The sequence below is a fragment of the Stenella coeruleoalba genome (assembly GCF_951394435.1).
Source record: "Stenella coeruleoalba genome assembly, chromosome: 3".
NCBI lineage: Eukaryota > Metazoa > Chordata > Mammalia > Artiodactyla > Delphinidae > Stenella > Stenella coeruleoalba.
In genome coordinates, this window is record NC_137148.1 from 92,499,001 (window position 1) to 92,513,853 (window position 14,853).

The window sequence follows — 14,853 nt, forward strand, 5'->3', positions numbered from 1 at the left end:
ATAGGATTCAAATCCAAGTCTGTTTGCTTTCATAACCCAAGCTTTTTACAGTACTACATTGTACTAGATTATAGACATGTATTATTAAACCATTCAAAATACATTTGAGGACTTCCTGTGTGTATAACATTGTACTTAGTACTCCTAAAGCTACAGAAGTCATCAAAGACATAATTAGGACCATTTAAAGAAGTAAATATACCTACATCAGGTAACTTGAGAACAGTTATAAATCATCATTACCTTATAATTGAAGGCTAGAGTCAGAAGCTTTGAAAAACTTTTTTTTTTCCCCAGTATACATCTGAAAATACTTATCAGTAGTGCTGATTTATGTTTTTTTGGTCCAACCACTAAACTTGGCTTTCTTAACAGGTTTTCATGGGAGTGTGACATTACCAGCATACTGGAGAAACATTCAGTGGGATATATTAGTCTGGACCACTGTTATAATTGGACCACCATAATGTTTTCATTATCAATTTTAGATTCTATTGTTCAAATTGATTTTCTCCCTCTATATGTTTCCCAGCATGTATTAACTGGTGATGTTTCATCCACCATGAAGCCTGCTAAGACAAACTTTAACTCTTAAGGGTAAGTAAGCCTTTTTTTTTTTGCTGATTTAAAATTGGATTTGCAGCATTTTGAAATTTTAATTGAAAATGGTCTTGTGGACAGTTTAGCATTAAATCCCTCTTTACTGAATTTTCTGGGATTTCCAGCATCTTATCCCAGAGCATTTTGATCTTTTTCAGTGTTTTGCTTGAGACATGTTTTCTAAGTAGCCATACATCATATGTGAACAAATTGACTATATATAGTAAATAAATGATTTTTATTAATATTCAGAAAGGGAGCAAGTAGATACCTAACTGTGAAGAAGAAAGATGGATCAGAAACAGCTCATGCAATGATGACCTGTAATTTGACTCATAATACAAAACATGCTGTTAGGAGCCTAATTCAAAGATTTCCTGTCACCAGTAAAGAGCGTACTGAACTTCTGCCTAAAACAGAAAGAGGAAATGTGTTTGCAGTTGAAGCTGGTATGTATTTTCTGGGGAGCTTCCTTGTTTATCCTATTATTTCTTGACTGTTCTTTTTCCACTTAAAATTTATTTTTAAAAACTAACATGAAATATGATTTCTCAATTTGAATAGTTGGTTAGAAATGATTAAGAGTTGTGAAGATTTTGGAATGAATTGCAGTGTTAAGGCATGTCATTAAGTTCGGGTTTTTTGTAAAGTGTTACAGTAATAGCTAAACATTTATTGAGCACTTATTGTGTGCTAGACAGTATACTAAACTCTACATAGAGCCTCATAGCAACCCTTGCAAGGTAAGAATTTCCCCTATTTCACAGGTGAAGAAACTGGGGCTCAGAGCAGTTAAATTTGTTCAAGGCCACTCAACCAGCCAGTAAACCACAAAGCTGGGATGTGACTCCAAAGTCTGAACTTTCCTATATTATGCTGCCGTGACATACTAATGAGTGGGATTTTGAATTGGGACTTTAGCTTCTGGGAAGAGACAGGACAGAGTCTTCAGTACATTAACTTGCTCAAAGGTAGATAAATAAATATATTTAGGTTATAAAATGAAGTAATTTTACTATTTGGAAAAATAACTTTTCTAATGAGAAAGTTATTTCTTTTATTATCTCCAGTGAAAGAATCTGCATAATTTCTATTGGTGGAGTATGTTTGCAGAATGTAGAAATGGATGGTGCTAGCTATCAAGGAGTTTTAAAAATACATGCACATAAAAATATTTTGAGTTATGTGAAGAGTATAAAACACATCATGCCTTTTGTATTCCTATCTGCTTAAATGTAGATGTTGGCTAAAATGCACAATTAGGAGATTTGTTAAGCATTAGGACCTTATATTTACACATATTATTCTGTTTGATCACATGATCTTACATGCTAACTTTGAACATAGAGGGTTTTTTATTTTTCATGTGTTTTCATACTGTATGTAACAGAATTTATAAGTATAATATACATTGTTTCCTACTCTAAAATTATAATTTTCTGTGTTATAATTGATAGAAACAGGCTGAAAATTATTTTAGGATATCAAAATTGGGTTTTATTTTTAATGATTTTTGAATGATTGATTTTTGTTCATTTTTAAACATTGTGCACCAGAAATACTTTTGGGAAATTTGCCTTCTGATTGATATAAAAATGTGTAACATTCTCTAAGAATATTGTGTGGCAGTACAACAGCTGAGGCATTGCTTTTTAACTTTAGACTGAGTAGAGAAGAAGCACTTGAAAGGAATTACATTAGAAATTACTTACTTTTTAACTCTTTTTATTGTTGATCATAAATTTTTTTGTTCTCTTATTCATTTTCAAAGAAAACCGGGAAATGAGCAAGACAAGTGGGCGACTCAACAGTGGCATATCTCAGATTCCAGTGAAAAGAGGAGAATCTGAATTTGATTCTTTCAGGCAGTCTCTGCCAGTGTTTGAGAAACAAGAAGAAATTGTTAAAATAATTAAGGAAAATAAAGTAGTTTTGATTGTAGGAGAAACTGGGTCTGGAAAGACTACACAGGTTTGTTTCTTCTTTGTTGTTTATAGAAGAAAAAATTATTTTATCTCGTGATAGTTTTATATCAAATTTACACTACATGTATTTTAACAAAAAACAAAAAAGGAACTTTTGTTTATTTTAATGGTTATTTCAGAAATAAATTATTACTGGAAGTACATTTTGAGAATTTGTAGAAAGGTAATATTTTAAAATATTTATTTTTAAATTAGTACATAAGGGCTTTATTTAAACAGAGGTGAGGTTGTGATTTGGTATCATGAAAGGAAAATGGACTTTGACCTTCAGTTCAGATTCCAGCTTCCACATTTATTGAATGTGAAATTTTAGGCTAGACTTGTAACTCTTGAAGCCAGAGTCCTCATTTATAAAATGGTACTAACAGTTGCTACCATTCGAGGTGGGGTTTAGAGGTAATGTCTGTGAAGTGCCTAGCATAGTGTTTTTACGTAGCTAAATTAAAAGTAATATTGATAACAACAAGAAGTGTTAATATAAAGTTAACATAAAGTGGGATTAATATGACATGTTTGACTTGGATGTTTAGAATCATAGTACTTCATTGTTATGAAGTTTCACTCATAGGCTGACAAGGTTGGAAGTAAGCATGGTACAATGATATGACCTTTTCTTGTTTATATTCTTTAACATGTTAGCATGTTGAAACAGTAAAATTACTTTGCTTTTGATTGAGGTGCAGATAGAATAGTCAGTATAATTTTACATTTTCTTCTTCTCTTTTATGGACAAATAAATTTGCTTTGCTTTTGACAGTTGCTTAAGATTTCCTATGCTTATATTGGTTGGTTTCATAAAGTTAGGTAAATAAGGCAAGGTGGTAGGAGAGGTTGACTATAAACTTTATCAGTTATTTACTTGTGGGACTTAATCATTTGCACAGAAGTGCAACTCGTTATACCTAAAACTTGAGCCTATAAAACTAATTACAAACGTGATGAAATTTTTATATGAAGACAATGTATAAGATTTTTCTTCAACATGATTATGATTAAGTGAAATTCCATGGAGTCATGCCAAAGAATCTGTTCAGATGTCTTAGATTGTTATAATTGTTTTAGTATTAGAAAGTTTTGCCAGTTGATGTTAATTGTAGCCATTTTAATTATATCAAATAGAGATAATGAAAGTTTTGATAAAATATAACAAATATGGTTTTATTTAAATTATTTGAGTGTTCTTCCTAAGGATATTTGTATACTGGAATTATGGATGTCTATTTTCACAATTATGTGTATCATTTTACTAGGTATGAAAAGATCTGGAGAATTTAGTTAGGAATTAAATATTATTCTCTTTGCTTTTCAAAAGAAACTATTAATCTAAATGGGTTTAAACCTAAGAAATAATTGTATCTTGTTCAAGGAGTTCAAGTAAAATTACTAATGTTCCTGTCCTATGAAATACAAATATGACAGTTTGAAGTTAATATCATTAGCCATTTTCATCTTTCCTTTGGGAGCGTTAGGAAGTTATTTGCCTTTTTTTTTTCATTACGCGGGCCTCTACCGTTGCGGAGCACAGGCTCCGGACGCGCAGGGCCAGCGGCCATGGCTCATGGGCCCAGCCGATCTGCGGCATGTGGGATCTTCCTGGACTGGGGCAAGAACCCGTGTCCTCTGCATCGGCAGGCGGACTCTCAACCACTGCGCCACCAGGGAAACCCCTATTTGCCTTTTGAATGTTCATTATATAAAATTCAAACATTATAGAAAATATAATGTTTTTATATTTCTCCCTGGTTTATTGTCAGAAACTTGGAGTATATGTTTCTGGGTTTTTCGGGGGATTGTTTGTTTTGTTTTTGTTCTCTTTACAGTATTGATATAGATTATTTTTAAAACAAACATGGGATAATATGTATACGCTTTGCATCTTGCTTTTTTCACTTAATAGATATTGGATATTTTTCTGTGTTAGTACCTAGCGATAGACCTCATTTTTTAAACAATTGAGTAGCATTCCTGAGCATTTTTGTAATAACAGTGATAAAATAAATGACTGTTTACTGCGTGCTGAAGTTTTACAACAGTTATCTTAATTAAACCTCTTATTAACCCAAGATATGTAGGCTTGTTATTATCTCTTTTTACAGATGTGGAATAAAAACTAAAACTTACAGATGTTAATCTACCCAAATTCACATAACTAGGAAGTGGCAGAGCAGGAATCTTACTCTGTACTTACTTTATTATATTGATTCCTAATATTTCTTTTCTAATTTGTGGGAATGTTTTAATAGGATAAATTCCTAGAAGTGGAAATGCTGGATCAAAAATATTGCATTTAAAATTTTAGTAGCTAGATTAACTAGTTACTGTCTGTTAATTCAAAAAAGACTTATCGTATTAAAATAGTATTGAATGTATTGAAAGTTCCCATTTCTCTAAAACTTAGGTAGCAATGGATATAATTTATTTTTTACCTTTATCAATCTGATAAGCAAAAAATAATGTTTTAATTTGCATTTCTCTGATTCTTAGTTGAGTATCTTTTCGTTTGCTTATTATCTATTTATATTCTGTGAGTTACTTATTTATATCTTATTTTTCTTTAGGTTTAATCATTTTGGATTTATTTTTAATAATGCTTTGTACATTATGGATACATGGCTGTTATGTGTTATATATCTTAAAAACAATTTCTCACAATTTTTTGGTTGCTTTTTTAGCTTTGCTTATGGTATCTTGATTAGTAGTTTTACATTTTTATTTAGTCAAATCTGTCAGCCTTTTTTTAGGGCTTCATGCCATACTCAGAAAATCACTTTCTACCCCAAGATTAAAAAACATTTTCCTACAAATATTTTATTCTAATACTTTTATATTTGTAGTTTTAAAAATCCATCTGGAGTTTATTTTATTGTGTCATATATCAGATAGGAATCTAACTTTTTTCCTTATGTTAGTATCTAGTGTTCCAATATGTTAGTATCTAGTGTTCCAATATAATTTTCATTTAATAATCCCTTCCCCCGATTTTAAGATACTACTTTTTAAAAATTGAAGTATAGTTGATTTACAATATTGTGTTAGTTTCAGGTGTACAGCAAAGTGATTCAGTTATATATATATATATATATATTTTCAGATTATTTTTCATAATAGGTTATTACAAGATATTGAATATTGTTCCCTGTGTTATATAGTAAATCTTTGTTGCTTATCTATTTTATGTAGTGTGTATCTATTGATCCCATACTCCTAACTTATCCCTTCTTCCCTTTTCCCTTTGGTAACCATACGCTTGTTTTCTATGTCTTTGAGTCTGTTTCTGTTTTGTAAATAGACTCATTTGTATTATATTTTAGATTCCACATATGAGTGATATCATATAATATTTGTCTTTCTCTGTCTGACTTACTTAGTATGATATTCTCTAGGTCCATCCATATTGCTGCAAATGGCAACATTTCAGTCTTTTTTTATGGCTGAGTAATATTCCATTGTGTACGTGTGTGTGTGTGTGTGTGTGTGTGTGTGTGTGTGTGTGTGTATATGTATGTGTGTGTATATACATATATATATATATATATATATATATATACACACACATATATACCCACCGCATCTTTATCCATTCATCTGTTGATGGACACTTAGGTTGCTTTCATGTCTTGGCTATTGTAAATAGTGCTGCTGTGAACATTGGGGTGCATACTACTTTTGATCAAATACTAAATTTCTGTAGTACCTGGGTATATTTCTAGAATTTTTGTTATGTATTTTTAATTATCTGTTCCTACACCAAGGTCTCACTTTTTGAATTTTGTAGTTTTACAGTATGTAGCATAATATTCCTCATTATTATTAGCTTCTCTTTTTAGATATTTCTTAGCAGTTTGTTTGCATTTATGCTTCTGAATGAACTGGTCAAATTTTAAAAAATCCTGGAGGGTAAGACGTGCATGAAAAGATGTCCTTTTCACTCATAGTTAAAGAAATGAAATCAAAACAATAATTATATTTTTCAACTATTAGATTGGCTGAAATTTAAAAATTGATGAAATCCAGCATTTGCATAGGTGTTGGGAAAACAGCATCTTCTGCTCTGTTGGTAAAAGTATAAATTGTTTTGAAGAGCAGATTGATAATTTTTCTATGAAAATTTAAATTCATATACTCTTTGACTCCACATATATTTGTCTTTGCGTAAGTATGTGAAGATAGATGTTCACTGCAGCATTCTTTTTAATAGTAAGCAACAGCATCAAAAATAACAAGCCTAAACAAACTGGAAATTACTTAATGTATAGTCATATTTGTTAAGTTATAGCACATCCATAAGATGGAATGTGCAGCTATTAAAATGGATTAGGTAGATCTGATGTGTTATTAAGTGACATCTGCAAATTACAAACATTAAGTATAATAATGACTTTGTGTGAATAAAAACCTGTTTATATACACAAATAATTTAAGTTGTATAAACTTTTTTTTTCCCCAAAAGAGTTTATAAGAAAATTAACAGTAGTTACTTTCATGGAGAGGACTATTGGTAGTAGTATGGGTGGGGAAGACTTTTACTTTTTATTTTAAATCTTTCTGACCTGTTTAAATTTAATTATAGAAAAGTGTCTGCAATCCTGGTATTAGGCTATTTCTGGTTTCTTTATATTTTTCACTATTTAAAAAATTCCAATGGAATTTTGATTGTTGTTTCATTGACTTTATAGGATAACTTGGGGAGAATTGACATTTTTGCAATATTGATTATTCCTATCCAGTAATATGTTGTATTTTTCTAGTATATTCCCGTCTTTTATGTTTCTCAGTAGTGTTTTATAATCTTGGTTTTTCAGTAGTGTTTTATAATCTTTTTCATGTAAACCTTAACTATTTCTTTATAATTCTGTTTTTAAGTGTTTTAGTTTTAGTTTCTATTGTGAACAAGATCTTTTTAAATTACATTTTTTAGCTGATTATTAGCAGTTACATGAAAGTTGTTGGTTTTATGATTATTTTATGTTTGGACATGTTACATAACTTTTTTAGTTCTGATGGTTTTTCAGTTGATTGACATGGATTTTCTGGATATACAATTATGTTGTCTTATAGTACTTTAAAATTTGTTTCAGATTCCTCAGTTCCTTTTAGATGATTGCTTTAAAAATGGTATCCCCTGCCGTATATTTTGTACTCAACCAAGACGATTAGCAGCTATTGCTGTGGCTGAAAGAGTTGCTGCAGAGAGAAGAGAAAGGATTGGTCAGACAATTGGGTATCAGATCCGTTTAGAAAGCAGGTAAAGACAATTCACCTGTAGCTTTTTATCATTCTCAGAAAAGACTAAATATTTATATTTCACTAAATATAGAGCATGTGTTAGTTGAAAAGTTAGATGATCATTTTGCTCCAAGTAAGTTTATAATAGGCCATTGAGCTCATGTCTAAACTTAGTGAGGTTTTGAATAAATAAATAGCTTGAAAAAGAGTTTGGGCCGTAGATAGAAATCCTGTTTCATAGTTTCATGATAAAGTGCAAGTTATTTCACCTCTTTGAGTCTTAGTTTCCTCATCTATAAGATGGGGCTAATGAAAGCATCTAGAGCACAGGTTTGATGTGAAGTTTATAGTAAGCACTCAGTAAATGTTGTGACTGAATTGATTATTATTATTAGTAGTAGTAATGCTAGTAGTACCTTCTTGAGAAGTAGTACCATTTCTTTGCTCACAGTTATTTGGATATAGTGATTCAAAAAGCTAATCTCATTTATGATACACTTTTTTCCCCCAAGTAAAAAATGTTTAAGATCTTTAAAAAAAATCTTTTTAAGTTCTTTAACAAAATAATTACTAAATTAATAAAAGGCTGTTAGTAATAATAAATTTGTGAGATTATCAGGCATAAAATACATATTTCACATAACTTTGCTAATAAAGCATATATACTAGTACACTGTTATATTAGTAACTTATTAAAGTACAAAGGACACTAGCATTTAATATATGACCTTGTTTTAATTACATAAAAGATTTGTAATTGTGAACTTTTTTGATTTTTTAAAAAGGGTTTCTCCAAAGACACTTCTGACATTTTGCACCAATGGGGTACTGCTTCGTACTCTGATGGCAGGAGATAGTTCATTGTCAACTGTGACACATGTTATTGTGGTAAGAATATTTAAATTTAAATATCTAATTAAATTTTTAGAATAGGATATAAATGAGAACCAATTTTTTTAAAACAGGCTATTCTAATCAAGTTACTTTTTTTTAAACTTTTATTTTTTATTTTTAAAGATTTATTTATTTAATTTATTTTTGGCTGTGTCGGATCTTAGGGTCTTAGTTGCAGTATGCGGGATCTTCGTTGAGACATGCAGGATCTTTTGTTGTGGAGCAGGCTTCTCTCTAGTTGTGGCCTGCAGGTTTTCTCTTCTCTAGTTGTGGTGTGCAGGCTCCAGGGCATGTGGGCTCTGTAGTTGTGGCGTGCGGGTTCCAGAGCATGTGGGCTCTAGTTGAGGCTCAGGAGCTCAGTAGTTGTGGCGTGCGGGCTTAGTTGTCCTGCGGCATGTGGGATCTTAGTTCCCTGACCAGGGAACGAACCCGTGTCCCTTGCATTGTAAGGTGGATTCTTTACCACTGGACCACCAGGGAAGTCCCTCAAGTTACTTTTTATTGTCCACAATTGTTAGAAATAAATATTTTATATTAAATAAAGATATTCTTACCATCAGGTTTTATGAGTGAGAATAAAATAAGTAGATAGTTTTTTAAAAAGTGCTTTTTATATATGAAAATGGCACATGTATTTTAAGAGTTCTCCAGAATGGTGAAAGTTTTCTTTTTTCTCTGTGCTTAGTCATCTGATTTCTCTTCCAAATCTTAGAGGCATACTTTAAAGTCATTTAACTTCATGGTTAAGCTGCTAAATTAACTAGCTCCTGATGAAATAAGTAGATGAATTACCACCTTGTTAAAGAATTCTAAGCTTTTATCCAGTTTGTGTCAGAAAACTTAGATTAAGTTTTATAAGCTTGTGATAGAGCAGCTTTTGGAAACTTATTAGTTCTGTGCATTCAAACCACAGGATGCACCTGGTCCTGATGCTAACAGAAGCATATTAAAATAGATTTTGTATTTATTAAAATTACATTAAATTAGACTCCACTAATTCAGCATTTGTTGTAGTTTTTGTGGGAAAAAGGGCAGTGTTTTGTTACCCACAGTAGGTCGTTAATGTCTGATTATTTCTAAATTGTCCATAATACAACATTTTCACTAATTGGCTGTGTCCACATTTAACTTGAATTAGTGTGAAACCCAGCAGCTCCATAATTTTAAAGACTTTATTTTTGTATTTTAACTGTTCCATGGTTTTGTTTTTGTTTATTGCAGGATGAAGTACATGAAAGGGATCGATTTAGTGATTTTCTACTTACAAAGTTAAGAGATTTGTTGCAGAAGTACCCAACTTTGAAACTAGTTCTTTCTAGTGCTGCCTTAGATGTAAATCTTTTTATGAGATATTTCGGGAGTTGTCCAGTGACATACAGTAAGTTAAACTGTCAGATTTCTTCTAGGATTTGTATGAAAGAATACTTTTTTGGCTTGATTTTATTTATTATAATAGAAATTGGGGAATGTTCTGATGTATAGAGCATCTGTTTATGTTTTCTCTGAAATATGCTTAATCAGTCATATCTATATATTTTCATCCTCTCCTTTTCCATCTACAACTCTTTGGTATTGTGTAGTGAGCCTGTTCTCTAGTCTTAAAAGGAGATATGCTTTATTTTGTATTCCCCTTTAAATTCTGTCCTATAGCTTTGCCTTTATTGCTAGACTCTTTCAAAGAGTAGTCTTAATGCCCGTGTTTACCTCCCATGTACTTCTAAATATGTTGCCACTTAAATTTTGTCCTTATCCTTTAATCAAATCTGGTTTTTCCACCAATCTCTAAAAAAATTATTGATTTCCTCCTCAAAAATTGGAAAAGTTGTATGTGTTTACCTCAGTGAAATAGTACAGACATTCAGGGAAAAAGTTCACAATCACCTGTCTTCCTTTCATTTCATATCTTTTCTTCCCTGAGATTACTTGATGTTGAAGCCTAGTGTATATCCTGTCTCACCTTGTCCATGCTCATACAACATATGTAAATATATACATATATATTGGGTTTATAGAAAATGGTTTTTACATAAATGGGCACATGCCATAGACAATGTTTTGCAGTTTGCTTTATTCATATGACAGTATATCATGAACAGTTCTCCAGTTTAGAAGCTCTAGATGTAGTTCATTATATTGAAGAACTGCTTTTATATTTCCTAGTATGAATGTACCATGATTTATTTAACCATTTCTTAATATTTGGACATTAGATTGGTCCTGGATTCTCCCTTTCCCCTACTATAAACATCGTTGTTATGAGCATCCTTCTACATATATTCTTATATATTGGTGCTCTTATTTCTAAGGATAGATTCCTGAAAGTGAAATTGTTGAGTAAAAGAATGTATCTATTTTTAATTTTAACAGTAAGATGGTTTTGTCATTTTACTTTTTCAAAAGGCTGAAATGATTCACATTTCTGCAGCTTATGGGGCTATTCATTTGTGCATTCTTACCAGTATTGTTTTGAAATTGATTTAATTTTACATAAAAATCTTACTTATATTTTCCGTAGTATTTCTCATAATCGTTACCCTTTTTTTGTGAAATGCTCGTATCCCATAATTTATTTGCCAGAACTACATCCTAAGTCTCATTCTGTATTACAGCCTGTACTTTCTTGGTCTCCTCTGTGGGCTTCTCTTCTTTTGCATGGTGCTTAAATATTGATATTTTTGAGGATTTTTCCCATGACCCATTTTTTTCCTCTTCCTCCCTTCCCTCCCCTTCCCTTTCGTCCTTCCCCTCCCTTCCCTTCCCTGCCCTTCCCTGCCCTTCCCTGCCCTTCCCTGCCCTTCCCTGCCCTTCCCTGCCCTTCCCCGCCCTTCCCCATCCCCTTTCTCTTCCTTCTTTGATTTCTTTGCTTTTTCTCTCTTTCCTGCTCTATGCTGTTCTCTACTAGGTACTGGGGGTGCACAGTTAGTTTTCCTGGAAGATCTCATTCTTGACCTTGCCTTCTACTTTCTCTTGCACTGATGACTCCTGAATCTTTATTTCCTAGTTCAAACTGTTCTCCAGAGCTTTGGACTTCGTTGCTTATAAGCAGTTCCCCTCTAATATGCCCAAACTGAATACTTAATCCTTTCTAAAAAATCTGCTTCTCTTGTGTTGCCTGTTTTGGTTAATCATACCATTGACCTAATCACCTAAGTCATAAACCTGTAAGACTTTTTGCTCATAATATTACTGGGTGGTAAGGCACATAAAATTTATGTATCTGCTAATTGAAGGTCATTTTGGCACCTAACATTTGACCAAACCCCGGCTCCCACAAGCCAACCTGTTTTTCTTTTAGCTTTCCTTGTCAGCCTCAGAAAATGACAACATCATCCATTGAGTTTTGTAAGCCAGACTTTCAAGAACTGTGGTTGACACTTCCTTATCATTCTTCCATATCCAATCTAATGCTGAGTTCTGTGGATTTTACTTCCCATCTATCTAGTCTGTCTGTCTCCTTCCATTTTTACTATCACCAGTCTTGTTCAGGTTATTGTCCTCTTCATCGTGAACTATTGTAATTGCTCCTACCTGGTCTGTTTCATCCACTCTGGTTTCTTTTAAATCCATTCCCCATGTTGCAGCCAACGTGGAATTTTCAGCCAGATTTCTGAAGTGGAATTTTGATGATGTTAAATACTCTCATGAGCTTGAAACTTTGAACAACCTTTACCTCAGAATAAAGACCTAAACCCTTAATAAGACTTATCTATTTCTTCTGCCTCATCTTGAACTACAATCCCTTCTTCACACCCCTCTTCACATCATGTTCCAACTAGCTTGGCCTTTTAGTTCCTTGAGAACATCATACTCTTTCCCACCATAGGGGCTTTGTACATACTGTTTTTTTCTTCATAGTATACTCTTTCCTCTCTGTGTAGCTTAGCTATTTTGTTTACTCCCTTCTCTTGGTTCTCATTTTTCTCAGTGAAGATGCTTTTCTTGATTCCTTCAAATTCCCCTATTATGTACTGTCATGGTATCTTGTACTTCTCTCTCACAGGACTTTTTACAACTTTATTTTTACATTGATGTTTTGGATTATTGGATTAATGTCAGATTCCCCTGCTAGATTACAAGCTTCAAGCTTCAAGAGAGCAGGAGGAACTCTGTTTCTGCTTACCATTTATATTCCTAGTGCCTAGCATGATGCCAAACAATCAAGTAAATAGTAAACACTGGAAAAAAACATGCAAATGAACAGTTGTCTAAAATATAGATCAGAGTTACATTTAAAGGACAATATGAGGATCACTTGACCTATGGAATTGCCTTTGGATTAATATTCAGATTTATTAATTTGAGAATCTCATGTTTTTATGTGAATTATCTCTAAGATGCAAATTGACTGTTTAAAAAAATTCCTATTTAGTACAGGGAAGACCATTTGAAGTAAAAGAAATGTTTCTGGAAGACATTTTAAGAACTACTGGATACACAAACAAAGAAATGTTAAAATACAAAAAGGAAAAACAACGAGGTAAGCTTTTTATCAAACAAATATAGAAGAAAATTACTATTGATATTGACTTTTTGGAGTACTCCAGTCTTATGCTACGCAGATACAAGGACACTTGAAAGTATTTCTCTCTGTGTATAGTTGTAGAATATTATATTAGAATACTGTCCCATATGGAAGTTCTACATTCTGGTTTATGTCTAGAAGTTATAATCTATAGAGAGGAATTGAAAGGGGATGCCAGAGTTGAGGAGGCTGAGTGTGTCTGTATCCAAATATTCAACCACTATTTTAAGGAGGCAGAAGATTTGTGCTGGCTGTCCCCAGCATATGTTATAGAGTGGGAGTGGGGAGTGGGTGAGGAAGTGAAAAGAGTAGCATATGAGTAATAACAGGCTCATCTTTGGTATAATTGTTGAGTTTTTCAAATCTTGATATTGTTATGAATTGCATCAGTACTTTGAATTTAACATTACTTGCCTATTAATACAGCTCTTATGATTTATACTATATCTCAGCTTTTGAATTAAGGTTAAGTTCCTTTTGCTTACTTTTAATTACATTATTCATGATGGAAGACTTGGCTTCAAGCTTTGATTCCTTTGTTTAGTTAGTATAACCTTGGACAAATAATCTTAACTTCTTTGGATTCTTCACTTGAAAAAAGCAATTAGCAATGCCTGTGTCACAGTGCAGTGCTGAATCACTAATATGTAAATTATAAAACTTCTGGTTCTCAAAACTTTTGAAGATGAAAATTGAATATAACTTGTGTCTCAAACAGAATGGTGGTAGAAATTCAATAAATGATTTTCTACAAAGTGCTATATGAATATTAGTCATTGATCTAAACAGTATTTGTTATATGGCTAAAATACTGTTCATTAAATTATGTCCTGATTCAGAAGTAAACTTCTTACTAGTAGATGAATAGATGAGGTTTTATAAAACAGTTTCATGTCTCCTTTTGGTTCAGCATAACACATTTTATTGAATGTTCCTAATTAATATATTTTTAAAAAGTAACTTTAAAATAAGGCCAACTTTTAGGTATTTTCAGATTCACTTAATTTTTTTAAACAAAGAAATATATTTCAAAAAGCAAAGTATTTACTTATTTTCTTTGGTAATTAATTTAGAAGAAAGACAACAAACCACACTTACAGAATGGTACTCAGCTCAAGAGAATACTTTCAAGCCTGAATCTCAGAGGCAGAGAGCTGTCCCAAATGTAACTGAAGAAAATGATTTATTGGATGATGGTGGTGATGCCGTCTTCAGTCAGTTGGTAAGACCTCAGTGGTTTCACACTGCTATTTTGAGGGAAAATTGTGTAATTTAAAGAACATTTTATGAGATTATATTTTTTATTACATTATCAAGGCATAATTCCCTTAGTTTATCTTAGACTACAACACATTTTTCAGAATAATTTTCTGCACACTTTTTTTTTCAAATAATGCAACATCTTTTATTGTTTCATTCTGAGTTAAAACTATTTCAATATTTTCTATAAATTTTGTGAAGAAAATAGTTGTAGATATTATGTATATATACATACATTATTATTGCTAGATATTTTATCATCTCAGAAGTTTAAGAACCTATGAGCTAAGCAATGCAAGATAAGCTAAGTTAGTAAAAAACTGAGAAAAGCCTCTTGGTATTAGGGCAAGTAATCAAGACTGATGT

The 14,853-nt window shown here is 32.0% G+C and overlaps 1 protein-coding gene across 7 annotated transcripts in view; it reads left to right on the forward strand.

Annotated features, from left to right (window-relative positions):
- YTHDC2 (YTH N6-methyladenosine RNA binding protein C2) overlaps positions 1-14,853 on the forward strand; it is an 82,722-nt gene that overhangs the window by 24,294 nt on the left and 43,575 nt on the right. For 4 of the 7 annotated variants that reach the window (XM_079915314.1, XM_079915315.1, XM_079915316.1 and 1 more), the window contains exons 3-9: positions 853-1,049; positions 2,372-2,571; positions 7,664-7,830; positions 8,597-8,699; positions 9,927-10,083; positions 13,075-13,182; positions 14,301-14,449. In XM_079915314.1, coding sequence (XP_079771440.1) covers positions 853-1,049; positions 2,372-2,571; positions 7,664-7,830; positions 8,597-8,699; positions 9,927-10,083; positions 13,075-13,182; positions 14,301-14,449 — 1,081 coding nt within the window. The remainder of the gene's footprint in view (positions 1-852; positions 1,050-2,371; positions 2,572-7,663; positions 7,831-8,596; positions 8,700-9,926; positions 10,084-13,074; positions 13,183-14,300; positions 14,450-14,853) is intronic. The other 3 variants (XM_079915318.1, XM_079915319.1, XM_079915320.1) reach the window with 2 other exon arrangements.